Source organism: Capricornis sumatraensis, chromosome 2 (genome assembly GCF_032405125.1).
Source record: "Capricornis sumatraensis isolate serow.1 chromosome 2, serow.2, whole genome shotgun sequence".
In the NCBI taxonomy this organism is placed as follows: Eukaryota; Metazoa; Chordata; class Mammalia; order Artiodactyla; family Bovidae; genus Capricornis; species Capricornis sumatraensis.
Genome location: NC_091070.1, coordinates 170,648,721 through 170,676,714, shown reverse-complemented (window position 1 = coordinate 170,676,714; position 27,994 = coordinate 170,648,721). Strand labels below are relative to the sequence as shown.

Genomic DNA, 27,994 nt, shown 5'->3' with positions numbered 1-27,994 from the left:
TATCTTCTCACCAACCGACATCACTAGTACCCTCAAAAAACTGTAGCAATAATAAAAGCAAAATTACCCTGAAATAGGATCTGTCAAAAATATCTAGCACGTACATTTTTTTCCTCGCATCTGGACATTTGCTAAATTGGAAGAAAAGAACAAAGGAAGGAAGAGACTCATGCTTAATCCTGGATTTAGAAGACCCCACCCTCAGCCCGATCTTGCCCAGTACTACCCCTTAACCTGTGGAGCTCATAAGGAAACAGGGCATGACCTTGACGACTCTAACTTCTACTTTGCTTCTGATGGTCTTATTTCCTGAAGAGCCCTTGCCACTATGATTGCTCAGGCTCCAATCTGCAATCATTGCCTTTGCACCCCCTCAACTACCTACAGGATCATCATTTGCTTCATAATATAGGTGCTATGCTAAAAAATTGTTAAAATAGTAATTATTATTCTCAAACCCTTGCAATACCTGATTTCTTCTAAACAGCACATCTTTCACAGCCATTAACAGAATTTTCACAATAGATAGAGAAGCAACAGTTACTAAAACCACCATTTAACTGTATATAGAACTGGAAATAAAATCACCATCCTTCTAACAGATGAGGAAACATCTAAGGGGTTGAGATTCACCAGGGTCACACTGAAGCAGAGCTGAAACCCAACACCTTAAATGTTATTGGGCATTTTTTCCCCCCTAACTGTAAAATCCTTTTCATCTCACCTTTGAAATATCGGCAGAGAGGACATTTAATTTCTTAGAGATAGAATTTATAATGATGATAGTGAGACAGACTGAGCTAGAGATATGAAATTCAGCTAACCTGCAGGTAGCATTACATATTTTATGATTAAGACATCTGCTTTGAGTCTGAAATTTTTCAAACGCCCATAAGTTAAGGGATCTACTAGAGATACACAGAATGTGATTCTTTTAGGAAAACTATAATAATAATAAATAATAATAATTTTTCTATCTATAAAATGGGGCCAGTGCTCCCTAGCATAGGATCCTTGTGAAGATGAACTGCAGCAGCACATGGGGGAGTGCTTCAGAGCATGCCTGACAGGCTATAAGCTCTATTATTCAGAGTAAATCATTTACAGTCAGCAGCAGGCTCATCACACTGCTTGTGTTTCTTAATTAAAATGTACTTTAGCAGGTTTTTCTATTTATCAAATATAAACTTTCAATCAGAGCACCTTGGTTTATTGTTCAGTTTTACTTTTTAACCTATGAAATGTTGCCAACCATATTTTGCAAATAGAGGAAATACAGAATTTAAAATTCTTCCTTCAACACTGATATTTTTCTAGCTATGCTTGAATCCGTTTGGTTTAAATGAAAATTAAAGGGATAGGGAAAACGTTGGAAATATATTCTCACATAGAATGAACAGATCGATTCACAAAGCCAAAGCAAAGACATATATTATTTTTTTAAAAATTCTTACTTTTCAAGAATTTCTAACAAGAAAAAAAAAAAACTTGGAAAGAGAATCAAACATTATAAATGTGCTACGGTTGATCAAGAATGACTCATAAAAAAATTTAAAAAAAAAAAGAATGACTCATAGTATCATATTTATTCTTAAGCCAGAAAAAAAATTTTTTTAATTAAAAGCAGCCAAAGAAGTCTCTTTTTAGCTGAGTGACCTTGTCAGGATACTACTTCCTGGGCCTGGCTCTTAGCACCCACTTCTGATTAGGAGGGCAGGAGGAGCTGATCAGATAGTTATTCTAACCCCCTGCAGGTGTTTGGATGAAAAGATTGGGTGGAACTAACTGGTCAGGCTGCTCCTGCGCTGGGGGCGCAGAGCTCCGTGGGATTTACTACTGCTGACCAGATACTCATGGAGTGTTCCGACGGTTTCAGTGGGAATCACACAGCCATTTTCCACTAATGCTGTGCTGTGCTCAGTCCTGTCGGACTCTTGGGGACCCCATGGGGTGTAGCCCGCCAGGCTCCTCTGTCCATAGAATTTTCCAGGCAAGAATACTAGAGTGGGTGGCTATTTCCTCCTCTATGGGACTCTTCCCAAGTGAGGAATCAAAACTGCCTCTCTCACCTCTCCTATGTTGGCAGGCGGATTCTTTAGCACTGTGCCACGTGGGAAGCCATTTCCACTAGTTGCTGACAATCAGTCCAAACTTGAGCCTTTCAATGCTTGAATCATTACTACACCTTCCTTGGTCACTGAGATAAGTCTCCTCTAGAAACGTATAAATACCCAACGATGTGCTAACAGGGAATTTTGTTTTTTGAAGAGTCTCCTAGATGAGGGTCATGGCGGGGTGGAAGGGGTCTACACAATTCTCTCCAAGACGTCACCAAAGCAGGAGGAAAGACCGGAGAGAAGAAGCCCTAGGAAACCCGAACCCGAGTGGCCCCGGGTCACAGCAGCCCCGAGAGGCCGCAGGAATCCAGAGCCCAGGCCGAGGGGAAATCTAGTGCGGGGCAGGCAGGCAGAGGCTGCGGGGTGGGCGCCCCGCGGTGAGACCCGAAACGCTGACCCTGCCAGTAAGCAAAACCGGGCTCTCAGGACCAGTAAGTCAAACTGCCCTGGTGACCTACAGGTGATCAACTTGCAGCCCCAGGTGCGGAGTAACTTTGGCCACAAACTCCTTATCCCATGGTTCTCGGGCAGAACGGGACGCAGGAAAGGAACGCAGCCAAAATCCAAGTCGGTTCCTTTTGGACGAGCGCTGGGGAAATCCTCAGCCTGAGAGACTTTTAAAACCACTTACCCCGTTCTAGAGTGGAAAATCAAAACTTGCGAGCATCCCCCGAGCCTGCACTGGGAAATCGGGAGGGCCTGCCCGGGTACAGCAGTTTCAGGCTCCGCCCCGCTCCGCCCCGCCCCAGGGGCGGGTCTCAAAAAGGAGTTTGGACCTTCCCGGCCACCATTGACGTCAATATGGCTGCCTCCAGGGGAAACAAGGCTAACGCGAAAAGTCCAGACTCTAACTCCTTCGTCGCATGGATCTTAGCGCAGAGTTCAAGAGGTGGAAGGCGCAGTGTCTGAGCAAAGCGGACCTCAGCCGGAAGGGCAGTGTGGACGAGGACGTGTTAGAGATTGTGCAGCTCCTAAATGGGCAAGAACAGTTTTTCACCACCAGTTCCTGCGCTGGCCGAATCATCCTCCTAGACGGGGTGAGGACCCTTTGTGCCCTTCCAGTCCTGCCCTGTATTGTGCACGACGGGAACTCCTACACCCGCTCGATGTAACACCCCAACCCAGCTTGCCTGTTTGTCCTTCTGCTCGGTGATCTCGGTCTCCTTAAGCTGACAGCGTTACTTAAATCGATGTGTCTAAAACTTTAATGTGTTTATTAATTACTTGGGAGAATTTTAAAAATACATATTCTGATTCTACACGTCAAGGCTAGGACTTAATCTGCATTTCTTACAAGCCCCCAAATAATGCTGAAACTGCTAGCCTGGGAATGATGTTGAGTTGCAAGGTTTAGAGACTTAAAACACACACACACACACTAAGGGAATTTTATTTTTTCAATACTAAGGAGATTTAAAGATTTTCTAGTCTGGCGAGGCGGCTCCCTTCTGGTCGACCGCTCTACCAGACCTTTGTTAACCAGTTGATTGCTGCTCGCTATGGTTAAGGCGGAGAAGGCAATGGCACCCCCCTCCAGTACTCTTGCCTGGAAAATCCCATGGACAGAGGAGCCTGGTAGGCTGCAGTCCATGGGGTCGCTAAGAGTCGGACACGACTGAGCGACTTCACTTTCACTTTTCACCTTCATGCATTGGAGAAGGAAATGGCAACCCACTCCAGTGTTCTTGCCTGGAGAATCCCAGGGACTGGGGAGCCTGGTGGGCTGCCGTCTATGGGGTCGCACGGAGTCGGACACGACTGAAGCGATTTAGCAGCAGCAGCAACATGGTTAAGGAGTTCACTGCCTCCTAGTGGCCCACTCTATTATTACAACTCTGGTAATTTTTCAGTTCCGTTCAGTTCAGTCGCTCAGTCGTGTCCGACCTTTTGCGACCCCATGAATCGCAGCACGCCAGGCCTCCCTGTCCATCACCAACTCCCGGAGTTCACTCAGACTCACGTCCATCGAGTCAGTGATTACGTAGCTTCAAAAAAGGAAGCCACGAGGGAAGCCCTTGTGTCTCAGCTGGTAGAGAGTCCGCCTGCAGTGCGGGAGGCCTGGGTTGGGAAGATCCCCTAGAAAAGGGAAAGGCTATCCACTCCAGTATTCTGGCCTGGAGAATTCCATGGACTGTATAGTCCGCTGGGTCGCAAAGAGTTGGACACAACTTTAAAACTTTAGCACCCTGCCTGGCATATTAAGTGCACTATAAAAGTTAGCTGTGTGTTCACTTTAACATTAAGATCGAATTCAGAGCTTGCAAGACGCCATGCTTGTAAACTCATTCTTTAGATTTCTCACTGACAGGTCATGTGAATGTCTCCCAAGTTAGCAGGGTCTGTTCATTCTTATTTTGCTTCCATTGCTTGGCTTGCTTTCTCTCTCTTCCCTCATTTCTCCTGCCCTGTCTTACCTGAATTTATGCAGTGATTTCCTAACAGGTCACTGAATTACCAGTCTCCCTACCCCAAACCATGTTACACACTGGTAACAGATTCCCCTTTATAAAGCACAGTGTGTGTACTGTCACTCATCTATGCTGAAATACTTTGTGCTTTGTTGTGCTTAGTCACTCAGTCGTGTCCAGCTCTTTGCAACCTCATGAACTGTAGCCTGGCTAGGCTTCTCTGTCCATGGGGATCCTCCAGGCAAGAATACTGGAGTAGGTTGCCATACCCTCCTCCAGGGGATCTTCCCAACCCAGGGATGGAACCCAGGTCTCCTGCACTGCAGGTGTATTCTTAACCATCGGAGCCATCAGGGAAGCCCTGGTGAGATACTCTAATACACTTTTCAGTTTTCCCCTTCTGTTTTTCCCCTCTGACTCCTCATCTTAATCTGGTCACTGAAACTGAACTATTCTCTTTTTCCTCTTACATTTATCTGCCTTTGTTCATCTTTATTTTTCCTGAAATGTTTACCCCCATCTTTGCATATCTGAGACATACCTCCCCAAACGCCTCTTTCCTACCTGAGCACAAACACACACATCTGCTTGGAAGCAATGACTACTTCTTCTGAACTACCTTTAGGACTTTTTCCTGAACATCTTTTCATTTTATGTATTACCTTATACCTTGTATTTATTTTCACTTTGCCTTATTTCTGGAAGAATTTGGATCAGCTTACAAGTAGGCAATACAAGAAGGAAAATAAAAAGTGAGAAAATCTGAATAAAAGGAGTATAGATAAGATGAAGCAGAAATGGCATTAGTTCTCAAAATATACCACGAGACTGTTAATTTGCTAGAGGTGGGTCACACATTTGGCTGTAAGATTTAGGGCAGCCAGCATTAGATCAACATCAGTCCCTGAGTGAGGTCATTCAATGAAAACAGATCAGTTATTTGAAGAAGCACAACTCTTCTCCATTCTAAAGCCAGATGGCAAAGTCTCCTGTGTACCTAATGTATAAAAGTCACCTTGTGGAAGTATGGTGATTGATTTATTTTCATGAAACACAGCATGACTGTATTTTAATACACAAGCAAAATATAAAACATCATAGTAAATTGACAGTAAAATACGGTATTTCATTTTCATTGCCTGACAAATGGTTAACCTTAGGCATAAATGAGCTCTTGGAAACCAGTAACAAAGACGTTGATAAACCAAGACAAATGAAAAAAAAGAAGAAAATGAAATAACACAAGTGACTAGTAAGGATTAAGCATAAGAAGATGACTGAGTTGAACAGTAGCAAATGAAATGCAATTTCTTTGTAATACCATATTTGGATCTGACCTGGGTCTCTTGCATTGCAGATGAATTCTTTACTGTCTGAACCACCAGGGAAACCCAATATTAACATTTGTACAGTTTTAGGAAACATACCCACATAAACACTGGGGGGCCAAGATTGATGAAATCCCCTCTGTATAGTAGGGAAAAATCTATTATAGTTTAGACTCAAAACTATAAATTTTGTATATTTTTAGTCCTAGCAGTTCTAATTTGTTGGAATTATTTCAAAAAGTTAGTTGGAAAATTTTACAGTTTATATATAAACCCTGTTTACTGCATAGAAAGTGCATGTGGTTTCCTATATCCTTTTTCAATTGTCCTTGAGGATAGGATCTGTTTATATGTATTGTTGTCGCTCAGTCAGGTCAGACTCTTTGTGACCCCATGGACTGCGGTAAGCCAGGCTTCCCTGTCCTTCACCATCTCCCAGAGCTTGCTCAAACTCACGTCCAGTGAGTCAGTAATGCTGTCTTACCATCTCATCGTCTGCTGCCCTCTTCTCTTTTTGCCTTCAATGTTTCCCAGCATCAGGGTTTTTGTAATGAGTCAGTTCTTTGCATTATGTGGCCAAAGTATTGGAGCTTCAGTTTCAGCATCAGTCCTTCCAATGAATATTTAGGACTGACTGCCTTTAGGATTGACTGGTTTGATATCCTTGCTGTTCAAGGGATTCTCAAGAATCTTCTCCAAAACCAAGCTAGAAAGCATAGTTCTTTGGCACTCAGCCTTCTTTATGGTCCAACTCTCATGTCCATACATGACTACTGGAATAATCATAGCTTTGACTATGCAGACCTTTGTTGGCAAAATAGTGTCTCTGATTTTTAATATGCTGTCTAGGTTTGTCATAGCTTTTCTTCTGTTTATATACAAAGTACCCAATAGAACTTGACAAATAAACATTTTTACAGTTAATAAACAAAGAATACTGGTAAAATAAAATTCTAAACTTTCAGTCCTAGCTCTGCTCTTTGGTGCTACATATAAAGTCTAATCCAGAGGTCACAAATTTATGCCTATAGTGACTAGGGACATAGAAAGGTATGAACAGATCAGGCATCAGTAGATCTTGTGTGGGACTGGAACAGTGCTTTCTTACAAAAGGAATTTTAAAAAATATTTTTAATGTCCTGCTAATCATATTAAAAGACGCTTACTCCTTGGAAGATAAGTTATGACCAATCTAGATAGCATATTCAAAAGCAGAGACATTACTTTGCCGACTAAGGTCCATCTAGTCAAGGCTATGGTTTTTCCTGTGGTCATGTATGGATGTGAGAGTTGGACTGTGAAGAAGGCTGAACGCTGAAGAATTTATGCCTTTGAACTGTGGTGTTGGAGAAGACTTTTGAGAGTCCCTTGGACTGCAAGGAGATCCAACCAGTCCATTTTGAAGGAGATCAACCCTGGGATTTCTTTGGAAGGAATGATGCTAAAGCTGAAGCTCCAGTACTTTGGCCACCTCATGCAGAGTTGACTCATTGGAAAAGACTCTGATGCTGGGAGGGATTGGGAGCAGGAGGAGAAGGGGACGACCGAGGATGAGATGGCTGGATGGCATCGCCGACTCGATGGACGTGGGTCTGAGTGAACTCCGGGAGATGGTGATGGACAGGGAGGCCTGGCGTGCTGCGATTCATGGGGTCGCAAAGGGTCGGACACGACTGAGCGACTGAACTGATCTGAATCATATAAAACAGCTAGAATACAACTTAGGGGCTACTAGTATACAACCCCTTGTAATAATACCTTTTCTTCTAACAAAAACATGACCGTATTTCAGAAAATATTTATTAAGTATTTTTATCTTAATAAATTACTTTCTTTCTATCTCAAATAATTTCATTTCATTTTTGTTTTATGTTTAATTTTACCCAAAAGCCTATTCAATTGTTCTTAGTTATACTTAAAACCACCACTTGTGATTCTTAATTCTTAGGAGAAAGCCTAAAATGGGCTTCCCTGATGGCTCAGACGGAAAAGAATCCTCCTGCAATGTGGGAGACCTGGGTTGGATCTCTGGGTTGGGAAGATCTCCTGGAGGACGGCATGGCAACCTACTCTAGTATTCTTGCCTGGAGAATCCCCACGGACAGAGAAGCCTGGGGTCGCCTAACAGTTGGACATGACTGAGTGACTAAGGACAGCACAAGCACAAAATATGCTACACATTGTACTTCTTATTTTATAAATATTATGTGACTACCTTAAACTATGTTATTTTTTCACTTTAGAGTATAAATGGTTCTGAGGTTCAGAAACAAAACTGTTGCTGGCTACTGGTTACACACAAAGCCTGTGTGAAAGATGATGTGGTAAGTTTTTATATATAAATTTAGAAATAAGCTTTAATTCACAGTCACTTTAAATATATATGAAAAGAATAGAAAATTCAATTTATGTGCACAGTTTTAATGACTGCAGATTACAAGGGCTAAAGAGCGTTCATTACAATGGCTGGTTTTTTTAGTTGTGGGAGACTACTGTCTCTGCTGGATTATTTAGTTCCCTCAATTAAAATGTTTAGGTGAGTTCATATAAATTCATATTAGTCGGGCGTTTTACATTACTGGCTCAGGTGCCTAAATGTTGTCTTCAGAGTACTCACTCAGTCCCCTCTGGGTACTGGTTCTCTCTGTATGTTTGCCCTTCTCTTCCGCTGCAGATAATCTTTGTGGCAGGAAAGATAGCTGCCAGCAACCCAGCAGAAAGAGATTCACTTTTAAGATCCATGCATTATTTCCAAAGGACTCTGAGTCATCCTGCCTGGTGAGGCATTCTCTGCCAAGATGAGTTATCTTTGGCAGTAGAATAGAATGCTCTCCTTGATTAGACCCAGGCACTTGTTGTCTGATATTATATAGTGGGAGCAATGAGCGACAGGGTCACAACTGACAGTCGCACCAGAGTCAAATGATGTGAAGGAGGGAGAATGGTGCGGTTAGGTTAGGCAGACAGAGGTAACACCTGCCTCGTCCAGATTCTGTTGCTGTTCAGTCACTGAGTCACGTGCAACTCTTTGTGACCCCATGGACTGCAACACACCAGGCTTCCGTGTCCTTCACCATCTCCCAGCGCTTGCTGAAACTCATGTCCATTGAGTCGGTGATGCCATCCAACCATCTGTTGTCCCCTTCTCCTGCCTTCAGTCTTTCTAGCATCAGGGTCTTTTCCTCATGAGTCAGTTCCTCCCATCAGGTAGCCAAAGTATTGGAGTTTCAGCTTCAGCATCAGTTCTTCCAATGAATATTCAAAACTGATTTCCTTTAGGATGGACTGATTGGGTCTCCTTGCAGTCCAAGAGACTCTCAAGAGTCTTCTCCAACACCACAATTCAAAAGCATCAATTCTTTGGAGCTGTTTTCTTTATCGTCCAGCTCTTACATCCATATATGACTACTGGAAAAAGCATAGCTTTGACTAGACAGACCTTTGTAGGCAAAGTAATATCTCTGCTTTTTAATACGGTGTCTAGGTTGGTCATAACTTTTCTTCCAAGGAGCAAGCGTCTTTTAATTTCATGGCTGCATTCATCGTTCACAGTGATTTTAGAGCCCAAGAAAATAAAGTCTTACACTGTTTCTATTTTTCCCCATCTCTATGCCCTGAAGTGATGGGACCAGATGCCATGATCTTTGTTTTTTGAATGTTGCATTTTAAGCCAGCTTTTTCACTCTCCTCTTTCACCTTCATCAAGAGGCTTTTTAGTTCCTCTTCGCTTTCTGCCATAAGGGCGGTGTATCATCTGTATATCTGAGGTGGTTGTTATTTCTCCCAGCAATCTTGATTCCAGCTTGTGATTCATCCAGCCCAGCATTTCACATGATATACTCTGCGTATAAGTTAAGTAAACATGGTGACAATATACAGCCTTGACGTATTCCTTTCCCAATTTTGAACCAGTCTGTTGTTCCATGTTCAATTGTGACTATTGCTTCTTGACCTGCATACAGATTTCTCAGGAGGCAGGTTAGGTGGTCTGGTATTCCCATCTCTAAGAATTTTCCACAGTTTGTTGTGATCCACACAGTCAAAGGGTTTAGCATAGTTAATGAGGCAGAAATAGATGTTTTTCTGGAATTCCCTTGCATTTTCTGTGGTCCAACAGATGTTGGCAATTTAATCTCTGATTCCTTTGCCTTTTCTAAATCCAGCTTGAACATCTGGAAGTTCTCCGTTCACATAACAGATTCTAGCTGAAGCATAATAATACATGTGTCTCAATCTTCAATCTAACAACAAAGCATTTGGACAGATCTAGTACAGTCTTCACATTCCATATTCCTTTATTAAAAATATAAAGTAATAGTTTACTCGTTTGAGGTATGGTTTGAAAGAATGCCACAGATGGTTTATGAGAGGATTAGAAATCAAGTCTCCTAAAAGAATAATTAGAGAAAAGATTAATGAGTTTTGGAGAAAGAGATCCAAGAAAGCAGAGTGAAGAGTTACTGTGGAAGAACGATGCAGAATGAGTCTGAAAGTTCTTTGGAAAAATTGAAGGTACGTAAGATAAAGGGTCACCAAGGAATAGGATCATGTATTTGTGTGTAATCCTAATGTTTTCCATATATTTAGACTGTGGCCCTGAAGAAAGCGAAGGGCGATGCCGTTTTGAAATTTGAGCCACTTGTTCTTCATGTGCAGTGTCGACAGTTGCAAGATGCACAGATTCTGGTAAAATTTTGTGCTTATACTTGAATTTATAGGTATATGAGTAGATGTAATTTTGAACTTTAAATCTTCTACCACAGTTAATACAATGCTAGTTTAATCAACTAATGTTTTATCTAATTATAGATTTGAGGTTATATATGTTTCAGCAGTTTGTAGAGCTAAAGTGTTTATATGGTTAGCCAGATGATCAGAATTTAACAAATTTATTTTCTTACAGCATTCAGTGGCAATGGATTCTGGCTTCAGGAACTCTGGCATAACTGTGGGAAAGAGAGGAAAGATTATGCTGGTAAGGTACTTTTGGTGAAAAGCAATTCTTTGATCATGAAGTAATCCAGATTATCAAATAACCTTCTACTCAAATCTTCCTGCCATTCCCTGTTCAGAAACCTTCAGTGACTGACTTTTCGGTACAGGGCAAAGTCCAGAGTTCTTAGCTTTACATTTGAGGCAGAGTACATCATGAGAAACGCTGGACTGGAAGAAACACAAGCTGGAATCAAGATTGCCGGGAGAAATATCAATCACCTCAGATATGCAGATGACACCACCCTTATGGCAAAAAGTGAAGAGGAACTAAATAGCCTCTTGATGAAAGTGAAAGAGGAGAGTGAAAAAGTTGGCTTAAAGCTCAACATTCAGAAAACGAAGATCACGGCATCCTTCATAACTTTTCTTCCAAGGAATAAGCATCTTTTAATTTCATGGCTGCAGTCACCATCTGCAGTGATTTTGGAGCCCCCAAAAATGAAGTCTGACACTGTTTCCACTGTTTCCCCATCTATTTCCCATGAAGTGATGGGACCAGATGCCATGATCTTCATTTTCTGAATGTTGAGCCTTAAGCCAACTTTTTCACTCTGTTTCACTTTCATCAAGAGGCTTTTTAGTTCCTCTTCACTTTCTGCCATAAGGGTGCATGACTAAATAGAAAAGCAGAGCTCATGGTACTGATTTGAGTCCCCATCTCACTCCCCACTATGTACGTCTGGTGGCCCGAGCAAAAACAGAACCACTCTTCCACCTTTCTCTCCTTTGTCTTCTTTATTAAATTAGTGAGAAATCTGTCACATCTACCTGTGTCCTCACTCTGGCCTCCACCTCTCCCAGCCCTCTTCCACTGCCCCTGCTTAAGCCCTCTTCATCTCTCACCTCTGTCGTTACAGCAGTCTCCTGCCTGGTCTTCGTCCTCCCCATCTTTTCCTTCAGTCCCTCTAGCCAGTAGTGTCAGAATGCCGGTTTTAAAGAAGTCAAGGTCACCTGGTATTTTCTCTGACTTTCAAGACCTTACGTAAATAAACTATTTTGCATCTACCTTATTTATGCTCACATTCCACTAGCATGCTTCCACTCCAGCCAGAGAAAATGCTGTTGGTCATTTCCCGAACATATTATGCTTTTCATGTCCTGTCACTATAGAAAAGTTCTTTCTCTGGCTGAATGCTCCCCTTCTCCCATTTTTACATCTGGTGAAATTATACGTATGGTTTAAAATCCCATAAAACCACCACCTGTCTCAGTTAGTTGCTCCTCTTCTATTTTGTGTTTGTGTGTGTGTGTGCATGCATGCATGCACACGCACATTTATGTGTTTCTTCTTGGTACCGTGTTGGATTGTGATTCTTTGTTCACTTGGTATTTCGTTCAGACGTGTTCGCTCTCTTTTAGATGGGGACCATGTGTATTCATCCTGTATCTTCATACCTTCCGTGGGGCCTGCAAAATTGCAGACACTCAGTAAAGGCTCGTTGAATGAATTTTTCTGCCTCATAGGAGTTTCTGTTGTTTCTTAATCTATATCCAGTGTTTGGATTTACTGAGAACATGCTGACTGTTTCCTCAATGGGGTTACTAAGACTGGCAACCCTAAAGCATCAAGAAAGCAGCCACTTTGTGTGATGGAACAGGCCTGCTTTATCTTGTAACCACCCTGTACAAGCATTGCTAAGAGGCCCTTCAGCATCCAAGCCATTTTGATTTTCCCTTAAAACTTCTGTTGAGGTTTCATTTATTTTGTTTCTTTTAAATAGTATATTAAAACTTCCTTAGATTTCATGAAATTGATACTATTAAGTTTATTGAACTCTGATAATATCTGCTTCTCTGAAAGACTGTATAAAACGATTTTCTTTGCAAATGACTTTATATGATAGGAAAATCTATTTACTCTCCTTTGATTCAACTGTATTTGACTAAATTGTATCAAAGTGCAAACCTAAGTGCTGTAATGGAGCTAAAGGAAAGGAAAGGAAAGTCGCTCAGTCGTGTCCAACTTTTTGCGACCCCATGGACTGTAGCCTACCAGGCTTCTCAGTCCATGGGATTTTCCAGGCAAGAGTAACTGGAGTGGGTTGCCATTTCCTTCTCCAGGGGATCTTCCCGACCCAGGGATCGAACCCGGGTCTCCCACATTGTAGGCAGACGCTTTACCCACTGAGCCACCAGGGAAGCCCTCTAAAGGAGCTAAACTATATATAAACACAGCCCTGAGTGGACTATTCTTTAGTTATCTTCAGCATCTCTAGTACATAAGTCATCCAGTCTAAATTGTTCCTTGTAGGCTGTCCGGAGCACCCATGGCTTAGAAGTTCCATTAAGCCATCAAGGAAAACTGATGGTGACAGAGGAATACATCAACTTCCTACTAAAGATAGCAAATCAAAAAATGGAAGAAAACAAGAAGAGAATTGAAAGGTATGTTAATGATATATTTCCATGTTAGTCTTATATACCTAGGCCTTCTTTGAAAATATTAATACACATCATCTCCAGTTTATACTCCCAGCTGGTTTTATATTTGTAGCCTTATCATAAATAATAAAGATAATGAAAATAATTGATGAGAGTAGGCCAGTGGTAAGAAACCTGCCTGCCAGTGCAGGAGACATAAGAGATGTGGGTTCGATCCCTGGGTTGGGAAGATCCCTCAAGAAGGAAATGGCAACCCACTCCAGTATTCTTGCCTGGGAAACCCCATGGACAGAGGAACCTCGTGGGGTACTGGCCACAGGGTTGCCCAGAGTCGGACACAGCTGAAGAGACTTAGCACATAGTACGCATAAAGGCCAAACTGCAGTGGGTACTACATGGAGCATAAAGGGGAGGACGCTCCAGGCAGGACAGTGGGACATGCAGCTGCCAGCACCAGGCATTAAGGCGGTATAGTCACTCAGGTGAGAGCGAGGCAGCCACAGGGACAACACTGATCCAGCCGAAGGCAGCCAGGGACACGGTGCACTCTGCCCCTGGGATGGGACCTACTGAAGATTACTTAAAATCTCCTTTTGAGGAGAACAGCCTGGTTAATTTTAATCTGATAAATATTTTATACCTCTGGCTAGATCAGAACCCAGCTCTTGTCATGAATTAGATTTGAATTGGCATAACTGCCCCAGTCAGAAGGATTATGGCTGTCCGTGCACATCTTTATATTTCTCTTGTTTCTGCTTGATTAATTTCACATTACTTTTTCTCAACTTTTTCCTCAGAATAGAATTTTTGATATAAAGAAGTGACTATTATGCTGCTTTTTATATATGAAGATAAATGCCACTAACCTACCATCAGTAAGATGTGTATTTCTGAGTTATTGAAGAAATCATCTTGTCGTCATTTATTATTTCCTTTTTGGCTTTCTCCCCACCTCTTTGGTCTGGAGAAGGCAATGGCACCCCACTCCAGTACTCTTGCCTGGAAAATCCCATGGACAGAGGAGCCTGGTAGGCTGCAGTCCATGGGGTCTCTAAGAGTCGGACATGACTGAGCGGCTTCACTTTCGCTTTTCACCTTCATGCATTGGAGAAGGAAATGGCAACTCACTCCAGTATTCTTGCCTGGAGAATCCCAAGGACAGGGGAGCCTGGTGGGCTGCCGTCTATGGGGTCGCAGAGTCGGACACGACTGAAGCAACTTAGCAGCAGCAGCAGCAGCACCCCTTTGGTCACCTCACAACCAGTCAGTCACTGCTGAAATCACTCCTGACTCACTCTTCTCTCCCCACCCTTCCTGCCACATTCTTCATTCAGGACCACTGATCTAAGAGTAGAATGTTTTCAGGGTGTCTCTCTGCTAAGCCATTCTCTGTAACACCATCAGAATCCTGTCTGTAAAGTGAAAAGAAATCCTCTTGCTTAACTCGTCTGCTTAACATTCTTTAATACCTTAAAATTCTTTAATACCTAGAAGTTTTTACTAAACAGCTAAAGCCAGAAGCCACTCTGGCAGCACAACAGCATGCTGGAAAGAGGTAGAATTGGGTTCCAGAGGCAGAACTGAGTTCAAATCCTGCACCCACCACAACTTAACTCTCTTGGCTTCAGTTTTCTTGTATCTGTCTTAACAATTTTAGCATATATTAGACGGCATATATCGAATGACAGGCCCCATCTGTGTCATGTCATGATTCTTAGGATAACCTTTCTCCTTCTTCACTGACTCATACAGAGAATAAGCCTATAATTACCTCAGTATCACCATCCAAGCTTTTTCATCCAGAGCTCCTTATTTGAACCATAACATTAACAAAATTATGCAAGTGACTATTTCTCAGTTCTCCCAGCAGTGCCATATAAATTATACCAGCCAAGATACATTGGAGATAAGTTAATTAATTCATGACATAAAATAGTGGCTGTCTGTGGGCATTAGGGCTTAATTTTTTAGTGGAAACCTGGTTGAAAAAGCTTAAGAGTTTTCCTGATCACAAGGTACTTTGAGCAGATGTTCTAAATAAAGTGATTTCAAGAAAGTAACTGAAGTTACCCAGCCATTCCACCAGGCTGCTACAGCTGCTAAGTCACCTCAGTTGTGTCCGACTCTGTGCGACCCCATAGACGGCAGCCCAACAGGCTCCCCTGTCCCTGGGATTCTCCAGGCAAGTACAGTGGGTTGCCATTTCCTTCTCCAATGCATGAAAGGAAAAGTGAAAGTGAAGTCGCTTAGTCATGTCCAACTCTTAGCGAGCTCATGGACTATAGCCTACTAGGCTCTTCCGTCCATGGGATTTTCCAGGTGAAAGTACTGGAGTGGGGTGCCCTTGCTGTCTCCATTCCACCAGGCTACAGAGTTTGAACTGTATATAGGTATTTATTGCTGGTTTTTCAGTTGCTAAGTCGTGTCTACCTCTATGCAACCCCATGGACTGCAGCATGCCAGGCTGCAGTATTTATTGGTACCATCCCAAAAGTTGGCTACATTTGTTAGTCTTCTAACTGTGAGACTGTTGGTAAAAAAGTAGGAGGTAGGAAATCAGTTTCTCTGTTTTCTTACTTGAATTTCAACAAGATTATAAATATAGCCCAAGATCAACTAACTGTACACCTGGTGAAGTTAATTGAGCCACGTTCACCAACTATAAAATCAAATTATGCTTTAAATCCATTGACTCAAAAATATGTTTTGAGATTATAGTGTGCATGCTGCTATCAAGAGAGTCATGCTCATCATATAAAATCAGTGAAAAATTAAAGAAGGGTAAAAAGTGTCTTAAGATACTGATTAGAAGATTACATGTGAATTCAGAAAGAGTGAACAAATTAGGGAGCTCCTTGGGGAACAGCTGTATATTCAACCAAATGCAGAAAAAGAGCTACTCTTCTGATGTGGAAAAGAGAAAAATTAAACACTGGAGGTGATGAGTTCTGCAATCAGATGTTGAGTATAAAATTGGTTTGTCATGGGACCAAAGTTTCACAATTCAAACAGCTGTAATAAGAGAAGTTTTAAAAGTCAAAATCCTAATGAGTAGCATTCCAGCAACAAGAAATATTCTTGAAATGTGATAATCAAAAGTTAAGATATTATTTTAATGGCAAGAGGTCTCTTTCGTAAAAAACAATTCCCAAGCCCACTTCTTCATGGAAAGAGGAAGATAATTTCATCTATAATGATTTCCAGGTGAAACATGGGAAGTTTGGAGGTTCATTTACCAGTTATAAGAGGAGGGCTATCTTTGTAGCTGTTAATAAGAGATCAAGATTGACTTAGATTGGATGACATTAGCCGTGTTCCTCTTCTCACCAACTGTGTAATAAGAAAATAAATGTTAAATAAAATGTAGAATAAAAAGTCCAAGTATATTAGCATATAATATTGATAAAAATTAAGCAAATTAGAGCAAAAAAGTAAATATTTCTAATGGTTGGCTTTTTGTTTTTTACTTTTTTATGGTAAAATATACATAACATAAAATTCACAATTTTAGCCATTATTCAGTTCATTGGCATCCTTTCCTCAACATCCCTGCCAACACTTGTCTTTTGTTTTGTTAAGCGCCATCCTTGCAGGTGTGAGATAATATCTCATTATGATTTTGATTTGCATTTCCCTGATGATTAATGACATTGATCATTTTCCTTACACCTGTTGGTAAGCATTTGCGTGACATCACTTTGCTCCTTTCCTTCTGGTGCTTTTTCTTAGCTTCCTTCTGGATTTCTCTTGTTATTCTACCTATTGGTTAAATACTTTTGTTCTCCGGGATTCCTCCCATTGCTTTAGCTTCCCCAGACACTGGTTGCTAAGTCGCTTCAGTCATGTCCGACTCTGAGACGCTATGGACTGCAGCACACCAGGCCCCTCTGTCCATAGGGATTCTCCAGGCAAGAATACTAGAGTGGGTTGCCATGCCCTTCTCCAGGGGAATCTTCCCACCTCAGGGATTGAACCCATATCTCTTATGTCTCCTGCATTGGCAGGAGGGTCCTTTACCATTACCACCACCTGGGGTAGATCTTCCAAATATCTCCCAAGTTCTGGGCCCATATATCTAATAACCTATTGAATATATCTAACCAAATATCCTATCAGCCTTTCCTCAATATCTTATCTTAGTCTTAACCTCTTTTAACAATTTCCTTGGTTCAGAGTCCTACCATTTACAAGCATTATTACTGTTTATGCCTCAGTGCAAAGAGAAATGTGAACCATATTGAATTACACTTACTTAATTTCATGTATGTCTTTTTACCCCACTACAAGATGGTCACCTTTTAAATAGGACTAACTCCCCCCACAGACAGATACCAACCAAACACATATCCATCCATACCCACACTTTAAATATCTCTTATCCTAAAACTTTATAGAGTAGAAACCCAATAACTTGATTGAATTAATCATAAATAATAAAGGAACTGAAAAGTTAATACATTATATTGAGTTCCCCAAAGCCAAGTACAGTTTCTCATCATTTTCTGAGTGTCTGATAGGAGAATAGTGGGTAATAAATGCTTGCTGAATTTATTTGACAGATTTGTTCTAACAGTAGTGCTACTTTAAAAAAAAATAGTGCTACCTTTATGGCTTCACAAACTTAAGGTCATTATTCTGGAAGACGTGTAAGATGGCTTACTGATGGGACTACCAGAATAGACTTGATACATAGTCTGGGTAAGAAGTAACAGGACTCCAAGTAACAAGGTGAATGGGAATCGTCCTGCAGAGCATAATCCTAACGTGGCAGCAGATAGAAATGAGGGCAGAGGAGAAGGCGGAGTCAAGTCTTATTTTTTTTAATGGAAATAAAGCTGGTAAATAAATAACTCACACAATTCTCTATATACTTATGGTCAGAGAAGTAAGTAATATAAAGGGAAAACATACGTTTTCTGGTATTTTCTCCTTGGATGTCCCCTCCCCTCAGTTTTTCCTCTCATAATTCCTCTCTGTGCCAGAAGAGAGAGGAATTCACCTCGCCTGCTCCCATTCATTCTTGCGATTCAGCCCAGGCTTTGGGGTTTTTTTCCCCAAGGAGTATTTCTTGATCTTTCTTGGAGCTAAGTGCCCCATGTTTTCCTATTTTATCTTAGCTTTTTCGTGGCACATTGAATTTATCTTTACAGCTCTGCAGCTCCCATCAAGCCCTGAGCTCCCTGAGGGTACAGGCCATTACTTACTTGTTTTTAGCACCTGGCACAGGTTCTGTCACATATGTTTTTTAATAAAAATGCTAGAGCTTAAAATCAGTTAAAAACCCAAATACCTAATATATGAGAATAGTCTTCTTTTTGTTATTTGTGAGTAATAGAAGCCTAAAAGGGTGTGAGGGCTTCCCCAGTGGTTCAGGGTTAAAGAATCCACAGGAGATGAAACACAGGAGATGCGCTTCAGTCCCTGGGTTGGGAAGACCCCCAGGCAACCCACTCCAGTACTCTTGCCTGGAGGATCAGTCCATAGCATTACACAGAGTCAGACACAACTGAAGCGACTTTACACACATAAGTAAATAAGTAAGTAAGTAAAGTCACTCAGTCGTGTCCGACTCTTTGTGACCCCATGGACTGCAGCCCACAAGGCTCCTCAGTCCATGGGATTCTCCAGGCAAGAATACTGGAGTGGGTTGCCATTTCTTTCTCCAGGGGATCTTCCCGACCCAGGGATCGAATCCGGGTCTCCCGCATTGGAGGCAGACGCTTTAACCTCTGAGCCACCAGGGAAGCCCACACATGTACGTATGCAAAAGGATATGAAGTTGTGCTTAAGATTTCATTAACTTTATGTTCCTATTTCAGAAGTCAGAAATACCAGCTTTTTATTGCCCATGGTCCCCTAACTGATCTGAAGAACAAAAATTCGTTTTCCCAGAGCTGGTCTGAAAAGTTCTGTCATGAAGAGAACTATATACAAGTTGCCCTGTGTCATGATACCCTTGACTACAGAGGTGGAAAAACGGAAGACAATTTGCTTTTCTTTGGAGAGGAGCAGAAAAACAGTTGCCTGAGCATATATTTCTTTTTATACTCCCAGCTCTTTTTGTTGCCTTTGAAAGTTGAGAAAATTATATTTTGAGAATCAGGCTTTGGAATGCTGTATAAAGGGTCATAGCATGAGAAGAGAACATGTAATTGAGAAACAAATTTCTGACTTATTGAGTAAGATAGTTTCCCAAAGGACATTTTAAAAGTTCCCTTAACACAGAAAAAGAAAAAAGTAGTTGAAATTGTATTCTTGGCTCTCAACATGGAAAAGGTCTTTGTTCCTTTTTACCACTTGTTTCTTTGGTTCCCCAAGGATTATAGCTTTGAATTCTTAGGTTGTTTAATGGAAGATTAGAAGTAAGGCACCTATTCCTCTTTAATTACCTTTTTAGTGTGGTCAACAAGGTATTTTACACAGCTGTTAATTTGCTGTGCTCATAAAAGAAGAATTTAATCTTATCTTTAATTTTCGAGGAATACAGTAGAATCCAGAGAAAAGACCTGGTTACCTAAGTTTAAAGAGCAGGGTTGGGGAGAGACTGATGGAAGAGAATGTTGAACATCATGAATAGCCTCTTATGATCAGATAAGGGTGATTCATACCCTTTTGTAGCATACTTAGATTTGTTTTACATAAAGTGAGTCATTCTACTGAGGCATTTTTAAAAACCATGCTATATAGGCAGTGTGGAAAATGAGAAGAAAACCAATCATTGAAGTCACCCAGGATAATGGCAAGACCTGGAGACAAAGATCAGGCCAAGTGTAGAAGTTTTCATGAGTATAAAGGACTGAAAAGAATATTGGTAGATAATCTGAGGGGCAGATAAAGGAGTTTAGTCTGGAAAAGTGTTGGTGAGGCAGGTGAATTCTTACCTTATTGTTCACCTCTCTGGTGGGCAGGATACTGAAAGAAAAAGCATTCTCCACTTGACAGGAATGCACGGCAGTGGTGTGTTTGTGGGGAACCAGGTTTCAGTTAAGTAAGGATATAAGGAATATGTTAAATGAAAAGGTTGTGACCATGTTATGGGATCTAAAATAAATATCAGTTTAAATTTTTTGAAACCTTTTGCTCTAATTCTTAAAGTTCTGTTTTCTCTTTCACTGTACCTCCCTCTTTGAGATTGATTTATTTATTCTAGAAATACTGTTTAGGCCTAGTTATCTGCCAAGAATGGTGATGAATATCAAGGTGTATAGTGGTGACTACGTAAGTTCTTAAAATATGGATAGGAAATGTGGTAATCATGTTAGGTATATCTTAGCATTGTGTGAAGTAGTTGGGAAGAGGCAGTTAGCTTGGTTTTCTTAGGGCAGTTTTAGAGCTTTTGCAAGTGAAACTTAGCCTGTTTATTGAATTAAAGTAAAGAACATAATTGGTTCAGATAGCAATCTATCCTGTAGATGTCAAAAACTACCTGTCATAATCTCCCATTATAATAGGATATAAGAGCATGGTGGAAAAGGGAATGGCAAACCTCTTCAGTATTCTTGCCTTGAGAACCCCATGAACAGTGAGTAAAAGCAAGAAGATATGACACTGAAAGATGGACTCCCCAGGTAGGTGCCCAGTATGCTACTGAAGAAGAGTGGAGAAGTAACTCCAGAAAGAATGAGGAGATGGAGCAAAAGTGAAAACAGTGCCCAGTTATGGATGGGACTGGTGATGGAATTAAGTCCAATGCTGTAAAGAACAATATTGCATAGGAATCTGGAATGTTAGGTCCGTGAATCAAGGTACATTGAAAGTGGTTGAACAGGAGATGGCAAGGGTGAACCTCGACATTTTAGGAATCAGTGAACTAAATGGACGGGAATGGACAAATTTAATTCAGATGACCATTATATCTACTACTATGGGCAAAAATCCCTTAGAAGAAATGGAATAGCCATCCTAGTCAACAAGAGTCCAAAATGCAGTACTTGGATACAATCTCAAAAAGGACAGAATGATCTCTGTTCAGTTCCAAGGCAAACTGTTCAATATTACAGTAATCGAAGTCTATGCCCCAACCACTAATGCCAAAGAAGCTGAAGTTGAATGGTTCTATGATGACCTATAAGACCTTCTAGAACTAACACCAAAAAAAAGATGTCCTTTTCATCCTAGGGGACTGCAGTGCAAAAGTAGGAAGTCAAGAGGTAACCGGGAGTAACACGCAAGTTTGGCCTTGGAGTACAAAATGATGGAGGGCAAAGGCTAACAGAGTTTTGCCAAGAGAACGCTGGTCATAGCAAACACCCTCTTCCAACCACACAGTAGACAGCTCTACACATGGACATCACCAGATGGTCAATACCGAAATCAGATTGTATTTTTTGCAGCCAAAGATGGAGAAACTCTATACAGTCAACGAAAACGAGACCAAGAGCTAACCATGGCTCAGATCATGAACTCCTAATTGTAAAATTTAGACTTTAATTGGAGAAAGTAGGGAAAACCACTAGATCATTCAGGTATGACCTAAATCAAATCCCTTATGATTATACAGTAGAAGTGAGAAATAGGTTGAAAGGACTAGATCTGATAGACAGAGTGCCTGATGAACTATGGATGGAGGTTCCTGACATTGTACAGGAGACAGGGATCAAGACCATCTCAAAGAAAAAGAAATACAACCAGGAAAAATGGTTGTCTGATGAGGCCTTACAAATAGCTGAGAAAAGAAGAGAAGCAAAAGGCAAAGGAGAAAAGGAAAGATACAAGCATCTGAATGCAGAGTTCCAAAGAATAGCAAGGAGAGGTAAGAAAGCCTTCCTCAGTGATTAGTGCAAAGAAATAGAGGCAAACAACACAATGGGAAAGACAAGAGGTCTCTCCAAGAAAATTAATGATACCAAGGGAATATTTCATGCAAAGATGGGTACAATAAAGGACAGAAATGATATAGACGTAACAGAAGCAGAAGATACTAAGGAGAGGTGGCAAGAATACATAGAAGAGCTATACAAAAAAAGATCTTCATGACCCAGATAATCACGATGGTGTGATCACTTACCTAGAGCCAGACATCCTGGAATGTGAAGTCAAGAGGGCCTGTGGAAGTATCACTACTAACAAAGCTAGTGGAGGTGATGGAATTCCTGCGGACCTGTTTCAAGTCCTAAATGCTGATGCTATTAAAGTGCTACATTCAGTATGCCAGCAAATTTGGAAAACTCAGCAGTGACCACAGGACTGGAAAAGGTCAGTTTTCATTCCATTCCCAAAGAAAGGCAGTGCCAAAGAATGTTCAAACTACCACAAAGTTGCATTCATCTCACACGCTAGCAAACTACTGCTCAAAATTCTCTAAGTGATGCTTCAAAAGGACTTGAACTGAGAACTTCCATACCTTCAAGCTGGATTTAGAAAAGGCAGAGGAACCAGAGATCAAATTGCCAACATTTGTTGGATCTTTGAAAAAGCAAGAGAGTTCCAGAAAATCATCTACTTCTGCTTTGTTGACTACCTCAAACCCTTTGGCTGTGTGGATCACAACAAACTGTGGAAAATCCTTCAAGAGATGGGAATACTAAGCCACCTGACCTGCCCCCTGAGAAATCTGCATGGAGGTCAAGAAGCAACAGTTAGAACTGGACATGGTACAATGGACTGGTTCCAAATTGGGAAAGGATCAAGGTTGTATATTGTCACCCTGTTTATTTAACTTATATGCAGAGTATATCATGTGAAATGCCGGGCTTATGAAGCACAAGCTGGAATCAAGCTTGCCCGGAGAAATAGCAATAACTTCAGATATACAAATGACACCACCGTTTTGTCAGAAAGCAAAGAGTAACTAAAGAGCCTCTTGATGAAAGTGAAAGAGGTGGGTGAAAAACCCAGCTTAAAACTCAACTCAAGAAACTAAGATCATGGCTTTGGTCCTGTCACTGCATGGCAAATAGTTAGAGAAACAATGTAAACAGTGACAGACTTTATTTTCTTGGGCTCCAAAATCACTGCAGATGGTGACTGCAGCCATGAAATTAAAAGACACTTACTCCTTGGAAGAAAAGCTATGACCAACCTAGACAGCATATTAAAAAACAGAGACATTACTTTGTTGACAAAACTCCTTACAGTCAAAGCTATGGTTTTTCCAGTAGGCACGTATGGATGTGAGAGTTGGACCATAAAGAAAGCTGAGCACTGAAAAACTGATGCCTTTGAACTGTATTGGAAAAGAGTCCCCTGGACTGCAAGGATGTCCAACCAGTCCATCCTAAAGGAAATCAGTTCTGAATATTCATTGGAAGGACTGATGCTGAAGCTGAAACACCAATACATTGGCTACCAGATGTGAAGGACTGACTCATTGGAAAGGACCCTGATGCTGGGAAAGACTGAAGGCAGAAGGAGAAGGGGATAACAGAGTATGAGATGGTTGGAAGGCATCACTGACTCGATGGACGTGAGTTTGAACAAGCTCTGGGAGTTGGTGATGGAAAGGCGTGCTGCAGTCTACAGGGTCCCCAAGAGTCGGACACTGTTAAAATCGTGATAAGACCTCAACAATGCCAGAAGCGTTCTCAACTTTTAGATCATTTTATTTGGGACCTAGGATGACACCTCAGATGTTTACCTTTTTTGTTCAGTTGTTATTTATTCACTTACTGGGCATATTTTTAACCAGGTGTGGCTGCACTGTACTCCATGCTAAGAATAGAACAGGTGACAAGATAATGGAGTCCTTGGTGTCATGGAGTTTATATTCTGTAAGAATAGTCACACTGGAGAACTTAATCAGTGCCAGGGTCTGTGCTAAGTACTTACATATATAACCAACCCTCTGACAACCGTGCTAAGTACAGGATAACAGCTAGTTTTCTAAATGAGGAATTTGAGACTCAGTGAGGTTGAAATTAGCAACCTCAGCTTTCCCAGTGGAGCACTGATGTGAAGCATATGGAGCAAACCAAGCCACTTGCTACTTTCTGGTGTCTGCCGAAAATGAACACAAACCCTCCACTGGAAAAATGAGTAAAGGGAAAGAATAATTTACAGTAAAAAATTCAAATAACAATAAACAAAATATATTCACTTTCAAAGAAATAAAAAAATAATGAGAGACCCTATCACCTGTCAAAGTAAAGCATATTTTTGATGTAATATTCACTATATGAATGAAGTGGTCTCAAGTTCTGCTGTTAGGAGCATATTTTTTTGAATACCCATTCTGGAAAACAGTGTTTATCAAGAGCCTTAAATACTTATACCTTTTAACCATGTAATTACTTTCAAGGTATCTATCCTAAATAGCTGAAGACAGATCATATTATTTCCAAAATGTTTATAACATTGTTTGTATTGGGAAAACTTGAAAATAAAGGCCAATCTAAGTAACATAATGTTATACTACCATTTAAAAGTATTATTTTGTAATTCATTTAGTGATATGGAAAGTGTTTTCAATAAATATTAAATTTGAAAAAACAAAGTAAAACTTTGTATGTAATATCACAATTGTATAAAAGACAGGTATATGTATACATGGACAGATGTATTTATTCAGTAAGCTGGAAAAAATAAAAATATTGAGAGTGGTTATTTTTAGGTAATTATGTGGAGGTCATCTCTGTAACTTCATATATTTTCCAAATTCTCTAAAATTAACTTCTGTTACAGTTACGATTTTTTTTTTAAAGAAAAGTATTTCTGTTCTTTTTTTACCTTTCTTTGACTCCTACATCTGGAATAGAAATAGGATAGAGGTTGTCAAGAGGTGATTGCAATCCAGTTTTCAAGACTGTTCTTAAAGAACTGAAAATGCATTACTTTTCATAAATAAGCAATCATGAAAACAAGAAGTACATTATTTCTGTGATTTATTTCATATCTTAAGGTTAATATGAGATACCAGATTTATATACTTTTATGTTTGAGGAATATTTTAGTCATTTTGTTTGAGAACACACAGATACATAACAGAAGTATTTTATTTCTTTACAGGTTTTACCACTGCCTTCAACATGCTTTGGAAAAAGAAACTGTTTCTACAGCCTCACATCCTAAAGAGAAAGTTAATACATCATATATTCGTAAAAAAAAAAGGAACCCAGCAAAAGCACGTGGCAAACGTGTTACTGAAGGAAATGAAAAAGAACTGGAAAATAATGACCATGATGATCCAGGAATCAGTGTTACTATCTTCCCTGAAGATTACTGAGATTTGGTTCCAAAATGTCTTGGTAGAATGATGTTTCTAATAGATATTATAAAGCTGCTGTTAATAAGAGTTTGTTGAGTGTATCAGACTTTCAGAAAATCAAGATTTAACCTTTCTCTATATTTTAGAGAAACCCTTAACTTTTAAAAACAACTATGTATAATATTTACTCCTATATACTATCTTTTAAAATCACATAGTCATTGCAAAAATAAAATTATGATTTTTTTTTAATGCCTCTAAGTTTCAGTGTCTACTTCAAAACAGAACTATTATACCCTTCCAAGGGAACCTTAACATTAGGAATATTTGAGTAAAAATCATAACATTTTTCTTAGTTTTCACTTTGAAATCAACAGCTTTCAAGGGGATCACTTTGCTGCTTATTTTCCTGGAGTCCAAGGACAGGATTTTTCCTCTCTTTAGACTCTGTGAATGAAACAACTGATATCTGTTTTGTTCAGGACAAAATACTTATACCTTCTTTCCCCATTAGGGAATCCCTGGTGGCTCAGAGGTTAAAGCGTCTGCCTGCAATGCAGGAGACCCAGGTTCGATCCCTGAGCTGAGACGATCCCTGGAGAAGGAAATGGCAACCCACTCCAGTATTCTTGCCTGGAGAATCCCACAGAGGGAAGAGCCTGGTAGGCTACCGTCCACGGGGTTGCGAAGAGTCGGACAGGACTGAGCTACTTCACTTTCACTTTCTTTCCCCATTATTTCTCATAAACCAGAGCTTGCCACTGGCACAGCCTCTGTGATGATGGGCATAGCTTTTCACTATCCTCAGTCAGAAATGATAGCTTAAGACACAGAAATCTCAATAAACAAATTGTGCTGTGAAAAACTGCAAAGAATCAGAAGCCTTCGTTTGAGTTCTAATCCCTTCCATATTTATACCAAAGGAGTGCTGACATCTAAGTTAAATGAAAATGTGGAAGCACTTAATATTTATTTGCTATTTATTTTCACTATAAATTGACATTTCACAATGTATTTTCAGAATATCAAATCATAAAAATATACATTTAAAAAGAAATTACTATTTAGTCATAGAGCTAATAAATTGAAAGACAAAAACACCAGAACATCAAATAAAAATACGAGGTAGTCAACACTGAGTTGAGGTTTTGGCATTTCCTATTATTTTAATAATTTAAGTCTTCATATAAATTATTTTTAGATCTGCATCACAGATGCTTTCCTTCTGACAAATACCATTTTATACTCTCATTTTAAAAGTTGATCAACTTGATAACTATCTGCTATCATCTAAAATTTATCAGGGATGGGATCCAGGAAGCTCCAAAGTTACTGTGAGATTTTTCTTTATTCCTCTTTTCTATTTTTTTTAAAAATTATTCTTAATTTTTACTGAAGTATAGCTGATTTACAATGTTGTGTTAATTTCTGCTGTATCCATCCTAAATGTAGCGGTTTGCCTCTGTTAATCCTAAACTCCCAGTCCTTCCCTCCCCCACTCCTTCCCCCCTTGGCAACCACAAGTCTGAATCTCTATGAGACTGTTTCTGTTTCATAGATAGTTCATTTGGGTCATGATCTAGCTTCTGCATATAAGTGATATCACATGGTATTTGTCTTTTTTACCTCACTTAGAGTGGAAACCTCTAGGTCCATCCCTGTTGCTACAAATGGTATTTCATTCATTATGGCTGAGTAATACTCCATTGTCTATAGGTACCAAACCGAATCTGTGTCCATTTGCCTGTCAGTGGACACTTAGGTTGTCTCCATGTCTTGGCTATTGTAAATAGTGCTGTTATGAACATAGGGTTGCCTGTATCTTTTCAAATTATAGTTTTGTCTGCATATATGCCCAGGTTTACTCCTTTTTTTCTGTCACAGCTCTGAACTCTCTCTGTGGCCTTTAAAATAAGAGCTAATGTTTCCTTTAGTCATTTTGAGTCCTCCATCTCCTTGCCATCCTGCAGCACTTGGCCTGTTAACACTCTTATCCCTGAATTTGCCCTTTCATCAGCATCCTGAATACCTTCTTCTCAATCATTTCCCTATTTATAATCTTTCTCAGTTCTTTTTCTCTCCAACCCTTTAACATCTTCCAACATTTCTTGCACCTTAGAATCATGTTTAGAACATTGAAAAAACACAAAAGACCTGAAAAGGTCCAGGGATAAGCACATTTTGTTTTAAAGCTCCCAAGTTGTTCTCTAGTTGAAAACCAAAGGGTAGTGACATTGTGCGTGTGTGCGTGCTAAGTCGCTTCTATTGTGTCTGACTCGGTGACACCATGGACTGTAGCCTACCAGACTCCTCTTTCCTGGGATTCTCCACACAAGAGTGCTGGAGTAAGTTGCCATGCCCTCCTCCAGGGGATCTTCCCGACTCAGGGATCAAACTCACCTCTCTTTACGTCTCTTGCATTGGGAGGTAGGTTCTTTACCACTAGCGCCACCTGGGAAGCCCCAGTGGCACTGCAGGCATTCCCGAGTTTCTGTCTTTGCCCTTCATCTTGCATTCCTGTCTGCACCGCAGCTAAACTCATCCGTCCCAGGAGCCTTACCTTCTGAGACAATGACTCCTGCCTCTCCTGTCCTGGTCTGCCTCCTGCACACTGAATAACTG

At 40.5% G+C, this 27,994-nt stretch overlaps 2 protein-coding genes across 3 annotated transcripts in view; one reads left to right on the top strand and one right to left on the bottom strand.

Moving 5' to 3' along the window:
* CRYZ (crystallin zeta) overlaps positions 1 to 2,858 on the bottom strand; it is a 28,547-nt gene extending 25,689 nt beyond the window's left edge. Inside the window, exon 1 of the mRNA XM_068964842.1 lies at positions 2,749 to 2,858. The gene's annotated coding sequence lies outside the window, so the exon portion shown is untranslated. The remainder of the gene's footprint in view (positions 1 to 2,748) is intronic.
* Positions 2,859 to 2,943: 85 nt separating this feature from the next.
* TYW3 (tRNA-yW synthesizing protein 3 homolog) lies at positions 2,944 to 25,579 on the top strand. 2 transcript variants are annotated; one of them, XM_068965844.1, is made up of 6 exons: positions 2,944 to 3,154; positions 8,097 to 8,177; positions 10,441 to 10,539; positions 10,757 to 10,828; positions 13,100 to 13,233; positions 25,174 to 25,579. In XM_068965844.1, the coding sequence occupies exons 1-6, from the start codon at positions 2,981 to 2,983 to the stop codon at positions 25,388 to 25,390; spliced, it is 777 nt and encodes a 258-aa protein (XP_068821945.1). In that variant the 5' UTR covers positions 2,944 to 2,980; the 3' UTR covers positions 25,391 to 25,579. The 2 variants fall into 2 exon arrangements, with proteins under 2 accessions (XP_068821945.1, XP_068821947.1); XM_068965846.1 differs by lacking the exon at positions 10,441 to 10,539.
* The last annotated feature ends 2,415 nt before the right edge of the window (positions 25,580 to 27,994 follow it).